A 7,536-nucleotide genomic window follows, 5' to 3' on the forward strand; every position below is an offset into this window, starting at 1 on the left:
CATTTTATACAGATAAATTGGCATAACAGGCAGTGTAACCAATCACAGCCCTCCTTTACTTGTATCATTGCACATCCTGCAAATCAGCAGCAGAGGGCGATCATTTTCACATTCACTCTGTTGGTAATGCTTACAAATTGGATCATAGCTCCAAAAGTAGGAGAGATCCAACTCTGGAAATATTATGCCTGTAGAGTATGTTATGATCAACAATATATTGAAACATTAGCCAAATCAAAAATGGTATATTTGAAATATTCATTAATTAATGAAAGAAAATTGGTTTTGAAATCAAGATACTACTCATATTACCGAACAAGCGGTTTCATATGACAACAATTTATGCTTTGTAACACCTACAGATGAAACATTATGGAGTCTTAAAGGAGGCCTGGGTAAATGTCACATATTCCAGCTTCAATGAATTATTTCTCAATTATGCTTTAAGATACAAATGTCTAATATGTCAACAATCCTTCCATCAAAGGAACTACATTTCGTGAAAATCCCCAAAATCATGCTCTTCTTTTGACCTAGTTTTGTGAGGAATCACCCACGGTATGCATAGTATGGATGTTTTTAACTGTGACCTCTTACCTCATTGATGGAAGTAGATTAGATGGCCAGATGCTTGTGTTAGGAGAGGAGACCAGTGTGATTACATTTGCAGTTTCTATAAACCAGAGGAAGTTTCAATGTACAAACCTAACCTGCTTTGCATTTGGTTATAGGCATACATGTGGTCCTTATGGGTATCAGCCATGATGACTACTCCATGACTATGCTTTGAATTGTCAAATGTGTATTATTCATCAATAACTATTATTTAGACTGTGAGCTAATTGTAAATAATCAAAATCTCATGGCCTGTGCCTCACAGCCACCTCATTGGTTTATCTTCATTAACACCGTCAACTTACTAATTGAAGGAGCAGAGAGTAGTAGTTAAGGTTTATCCAGAAGCTGGAAGCATTGGGTAACAAGGGGGTTGTGGAGGAGAAGGTAAGTACTATAGTACCTAATAAACCTGTTACCAGATCAGAGCCAGTCCCGACTACAGGGGGATGGGGAGAGGGGAACATCTGGATATTGCGTCATGTGGGCCAGACTCTAAAATGTTGCTGGGTTTTGTTAAGGGATGATGGGAAAGAAATTAACTTCTCAGATGGGCTGACCCTGAGGCCACCAAGTGACTGTAGAACTGAATCCAACAGAGCACCAGAGTAAACAGACAGTCAGATTTACTAAGCATTTGCACTTTTGCAAAGTCTACACACTCTTTATTTACCGAATGGTAATACAACTGAGAAGTTAGGTAAAACATTTAACACAAAGGTAAAGAGAAGCATTCAGTAAAGTAAAGAGTTCAAATATTAGATGGCTTAGATTTGTTTTTGTTTCTATTTGCCTTATGAAAGTAACGGCTGCAAACTCTGCATCAATGCAAAGACCAAATATGGCCTCCTGTGTGCTTATTTAATCTAACAACAGGAGGGTGTGTGTGTGCCATGCATTAATTAATCCTCTTAATTCCATAATGTAGCATAACAGCTCTTCTCGGCAATTCCAGACAGGTTGATTGTTTATTTAGCAAAATAACCCAAGACACGTGAATATCAAAACAGGCATGTATGTTCTCTTCTTGTCATGATCTACTGGTTGATTTAATTATTTATTCCCTATGACACACAAACTGCAGTTTGGCAACTTGTCAGTTTGTCAACTTGTCAGTTTGTCAACTTTGTAACACGTCATGTATATTATTTTAAGACACACATGGGGATTCTCATTCATTTTAATGGTACACATGGTGCTGTCAGTGATAATGACACTACCAAAGTGGTGGACAGACTATTTATATGAATGGATGCCTATACAGTAAAAAATATCAATTATTATAAAGTGCAAATAACTATGCACCGTTAGCATAGTTATAGAATTGGACAGCACAATAATGATGAACTAGTCTCTCAAAGCAAAACAAAGTACAAAAATAAATCACTTTTTTTTTTTAACATGAAAAACTACAGATTGTGTTATAAGAGAGAAGAAAATTATATTTACATAGATGTCAGTTAGGTCCTCATATTCAATATCTGCTGTCCATTGGCAACTTATTACAGATCTATCTGTTTTCCAGACCAAGGTCAAAAACATAATGTCAAAAAATGTTTTCAAAGTACTTGAGATGCGCTTGATTTAGTTTGGGTCAATTCCATTGGGTCCATTATTTCGGGCAAACTAACTTAAATCAAGCACAGCTTTGAAATGTATTGACATATGTATTTGACTGTAGGTCTCCAACTTACTACATAGGCATATAGTCACTTAAAGGTATTTCCCTCCTGAATGGAAAGTAGTATGTTTGTAAAGAGGACTCCTCTTTGCACTGTATGTACACTTCTCTGACTTGGGTGAGGAGGGAGTGTTTCCCCTAGTGACAGAGTCTCTTTTCAGATATGTAGAAGAAGACTGCCCATAGCTAAAATGACTGTCTGCTCCTGGTGTGGTCATAGGGGCCTTATGGCTGGGTGTCTCTCTACCCATATAGTCTACTTGCTTCTGCCTTTTGGAAGTGAGGCTTGTCTGATGTTGCAGTTTGTGTTCAAAGCGCTTTTTAGGCTTTCTATACTGCATCTCCGAAGGGGAAAGCTTTCTATACTGCATCTCTGAAGGGGAAAGAGAAAAGGTGTCAGTGCAGGGGGGTGACATTGGAGTTTGCTGATAGTGTCCATCACTGTTTATTGTAAATGGATGCTCTTTCTTGGGCGCCACTGACATGTAGTCACCTGAGTCCTCCCATTCCTCATGCTTAGGCTCTATCTTCTCTGTTGAGAAACTGCCTAGTGATCCCACTGACGCTTTGCTCTCCTTGTCGATGCTATATTGATCCTCCCCTTCCTCTGTTTTGATGACAAACTTTTTCAGATTTAGGCCTAAGTCCAAAGTTGCTGGGCGTTTTGGAACTGAGGGGTAGTCGTCACTGCTGTACCCCTTTCCTGCTGTCTCCTGGTGTTTTTTTTCATGGCTCTTCTTGGTTGCGAGGTAGAGGAAGCGCTGGGGGCAAAAGGAGCAGCGATACCGCTTCTCTGTGCTGGGGCTGCGGGCAGAATTGTCAAAGCAGGAGCCATTTTCCATACAGCTCTTGCATACATAATCCCTGCTGTCCTCAGCGGTCTTACAGCTGGAACTGGGGGCTTCCCCGGGGGGACACTGCTTTGCACAGGTCCGACAGAAAGTTGGGTGGCAGCCAATGACATGCGCTCTCAGACCAGATGCCGTTATGAAGGTGCTTGCACAGATGTCACAGGTGTACATCGTCTTTGGGCTGCTGTTTCTGAGACGTTGTTTCAGCTCTATGCCCTCTCTGGAGATGCTCTCTTCAGCACTTCTGCATCCTTTATCCAGATAGTCTTTGCTGGCCTTGGGCACTATTGAGGATGTCATGGAATAGCGTAGACGACGTCTCTCTTTTCTGTGTTTGGATCTTAGTTTCTTACCCTTCTTGGGTTTGTAAGAGTAATAGGGACGCCAGAGCTTGTCAGCTGTGTCACGGTCAGTGAGGTCACCACATGGCTCTGGCTCTATAAAGTGGAGACTGGAGCTCTCCATGCTGCCCTCTGCAGGCCGGCCCTGGTCCCGACACCTCTCCTCTACCTGGCTCCAGCTGCTTCTTTTCCTCTTCTTGGGGAACAGCTTGGAGCCCTTGATCCTCCGGCGAATGATGGCCTCGTTGCCAATTTTCACTGTGATCTGGCAGAGGGGTAGAACATGACTATCCACGGAGGGACCTGGACATGCAGGCTTGGCAATGTACGTTTCAGTTTCCCCCCTTGCAGTCTTGCTAGGCGCCAGACTCTCAGCCCCTGGCAGAAAAAGCTGACTGGTCATGGCTTCAATTCTCTGTGCTGCAACTGAGAGCTCACATAGCCTGTTCAGAGAGCTTGGTGGGTTAATTTTTAGGAATGGTAGATTGTGACTGTTGCCCTCTGGGTTCTTAAACCTTTGGAATGTGGCAACATCGCCATAGTCCAGTGCAGGGGACTCCCCACCTGCCTGCATTATGGCCAAGGGGGTTGTATAGCTATATGGTGGCCACTTACGTTTGGAGTGAGAGGCCTGTTTTCCTGTGCCTGCATCTTGGTCTACATCTTGGTCACATGGCTGCTCAAAACTGATGCGTGGCATTACTGATGCTACCACTTTTGGAGTGGCCATGAATGTCACAGGCATTGAGAATAAAGCAGCATCTTGGTTACTCATAGCGCCACCATCCTCAAATGGAGGGATGGGAGAGCTGCTGCCCAGCGGGGCCTGCTCGCTGCCCTCCAGCTCCTCTGAATAGGTCTGACTGTAGGTCTTATACCGTCTCTTTCTAAACTTCATAGGCAGAAGCCTGTAGAGTTTGATGGGGTAAACGCTGCCCTTTAATCCACCATTTGCCGACTTCTTATTCACAGACAATCTGGGATCGATTCCATGGAAGGCCTTCTGGTGGTTCTTTAGGATGTAGTAGGTCATGAAGGTCTCTAAGCAGAAGATGCACTGGTAGCGGCGCTCACCTGTGTGCCAGATCTCGTGCTTGGTGCGATACTCGGCTAGGGCAAACACTTTATTGCAGTAGTGACAGGGGTACGCCCTCTGCCAGGAGTGCACATTCTCGTGGCGCTTCAGGCTGGAGACGGTCACATATGCCCGTTTACACACACTGCAGTTATAGACCCTATGGCCTCCACTAGGTTTCACTAACCTATCTACAGCCTGCTGTGTTTTTGAGGTGGGGTTAATTTGGAGGCTGGTTGGAAGGAAAGGGTCAGGGAGTTCAGGAGGAGATAACTGGACATCCGTTAGTGTATTGTCCATGCTTGGCATGCTTTCTGAATAATGGTCTGCCCCAGCCTCTTTGCCTTGGGGCTCGTGTTCAGGCGAGCCCTTCTGTGCTTTCGGGCACACCGTCTCGTGGTTCCGCAACCGCTTCAAATGCATGAACTTCCTGCGACAAAACTTGCAAAACAAATGACTGACAAACCTTTTTTTGTGCATTTCTGTGTGTACGGTGAGAAGTGCTTTATTGGTGAATATCTCTGGACAGTGCTCACAGCCGTAGATTGATATGCTGTCTTCTGTGTGGGGTGAAAGTGGAGGTGGGTCAAGCTCCTTGTAGCCATTATCAATGGCTAGAGGCAACTCATTGGCCCTGCTTGTATGCACTGTCTGCGGGTATAATGACGGGGGTGACGTTCCCACAGGTTGTACAGTGGCCTTTATTAATGCCGGGCGGCTTCCAGTAGGATGCACAGGTTCATGTGCTACAGCCGGTGTTGGAAGTGTGCTTTTACTCAAGGCGGCTCGCAGTCTGTGGCGCTTTTTGAGTGGGCCACTGTTCCTGTTGGCCAATTGCCTTGGTTGGGCCTGTGTGGGTTTGGTACCCTTCTTGTTGTCCTCCTGGTTGCCATCCCTGTGCTCAGGTGCCCTGGGTCCCTGGCTGATGACTGCATAGGAGTGCTCTGACAGAGCCTGCATGGGCTCATTGTCCACTGTGAGGGGGCAGGGGGCAGGGAAGCCCGCTGGGGTCTGTCCAAGGTCAGGTGACGGCCTCTCCCCACTGTGCAGGTCTAGTGGGGTGAAGAGGTTGTTCCCGGGACCCACTTCAGTGATAGAGAAAGCATTGGTGATCCGCGGGCCTCTAGCACTGTCTGGCTCCTCTGGCCTGGAGGTCTCTTTCTTTGCTTTACGGGGCCCTTGGGCCTTACTACGGCCTGTGGTCTTAACAGGGTTGGTTGAGGTCTGGATCTGTGGCTCACCTGAGTCTTGCCTGTCTTGTTCCACTAGTTTCTCTAAGAAGGGAATCCCCAGTCTTTTTCCAGCTGCCATCAGGCATATAGTGTCCTCTGTGCTAGATGATGATGTCACCTTGGAGCAGTAGATGAGGTTGAGGATGCTGGCGAACACCTCAGACCTCAGGTCCATGAGCTCCAGCACCTGGCTGGAAGTCCACACCTCAGGGGAAGTGAAGGCGCTGCGGAAGTATCCGCTGCAGGCAGCCAGGATGTTCCGGTGGGCCCGGAACTTGACATCCTCCACCACGATGGTGACATCACAGAAGAGACCCTGGGAGCGCTGCTCGTTGAGCCTGCTGAGGAGCGCCTGGGGATGGGAGCTGTCCATCAAGCCCTGGGTGCAGGGAGACGCCACCGTCATCTGCAGAGAGGACATAAAGGAAACGGGCTTTCAAATTGGTTTCAAAACATTGTTAGCCCCATTGCTTATCCACATTGCTTATTGTCACAATTAAAAATATGAACACGTCATTACATTTGTACCAACTGAGTCCCATTTGGCTCAGTTGGTAGAGCATGGCGCTTGTGACGTCATGGTTGTGGGCTCGATTCCCACAGGAGACAAGTACGAAAATGTATGCACTCACTACTATAAATCGCTCTGGATTAGAGTGTCTGCTAAATGACTAAAATGTAAAAATTACTAAATGACATTCTTAAAAAACATATGAAAGGGGTACATACATACTTTTTCTTATGTGGAATTGGAAATGGTGTTATTTATTCTGTCTTTGATTCTTTGGTATTCAAAATAATTTAGGCTATAGTTGTGCAAACAGTAACAATTCCTTTCATACAGAGATAATCTAAGGAATATGGTTTAAGTTACTTTGATTAAGCATGGGCATGGGCTGGAATTGGCAGTAATGGCCTTATGGAAATCAAGTGGAATGTGGGTCAGTTTTATAAGAAAGCAATCCAGCTCTTCTTACTTTGTCACACTAGAGGGCAGCAAAGTTTAAGGAGGTGATGCTGGCATACCATATCTTGAAGAACTGTAGGCACTATCTACTTTCCACAAGCCTATTCAAATAGATTAACCAGAACAATACTTAGTTCTCATGAGAATATACAAATGTAATATCTACTCTGTAAAAAGTAGCAACAGCACAAAGATTTCCTCTTGACATTACCCTTACAAAATGTTTGCAATGCTTGGAATAACCATTGTACATGAAGAATTTATGATGATTCTCTGTTGGAAAAAACAGCATTGACCATACATTGGGAAAATGTATAAACCTGGAAATAAGAGCACTCACCATTGTTTGAAAATCAATTCAATTTAACTTCTATTTTACATTTTGGAATAATTGCCTCGTATGTGATAGAAATACACTGAACAGAAATATAAACGCAACATGTAAAGTGTTTCATGAGCTGAAATAAAAGATCCCAGAAATGTTCCATACGCACAAAAAGCTTATTTCTCTCATTTTGTGCACACATTTGTTTACATCCCTGTTAGTGAGCATTTTTCCTTTGCCAAGATAATCCATCCACCTGACAGTTGTGGCATATCAATAATCTGATTAAACAGCATGATCATTACACAGGTGCAGCTTGTGCCCAGGACAATAATAGGCCACTCTGAAATGTGCAGTTTTGTCACACAACACAATGCCACAGATGTCTCAAGTTTTGAGGGAGCGTGCAATTGGCATGCTGACTGCAGGAATGTCCACCAGAGCTGTTG

The 7,536-nt window shown here is 44.6% G+C and overlaps 1 protein-coding gene across 1 annotated transcript; it reads right to left on the reverse strand.

The window, feature by feature from the left end:
* Positions 1–1,572: 1,572 nt before the first annotated feature.
* On the reverse strand, positions 1,573–6,216 carry LOC311101694 (zinc finger and BTB domain-containing protein 38-like; the record flags this gene model as incomplete). Its single annotated transcript, XM_084142846.1, has 1 exon — positions 1,573–6,216. The coding sequence occupies one exon, from the start codon at positions 6,214–6,216 to the stop codon at positions 2,329–2,331; it is 3,888 nt and encodes a 1,295-aa protein (XP_083998972.1). The 3' UTR covers positions 1,573–2,328.
* Positions 6,217–7,536: the final 1,320 nt, after the last annotated feature.

This window comes from Coregonus lavaretus, assembly GCF_964263955.1.
Source record: "Coregonus lavaretus genome assembly, chromosome: 26".
Classification (NCBI taxonomy): Eukaryota; Metazoa; Chordata; class Actinopteri; order Salmoniformes; family Salmonidae; genus Coregonus; species Coregonus lavaretus.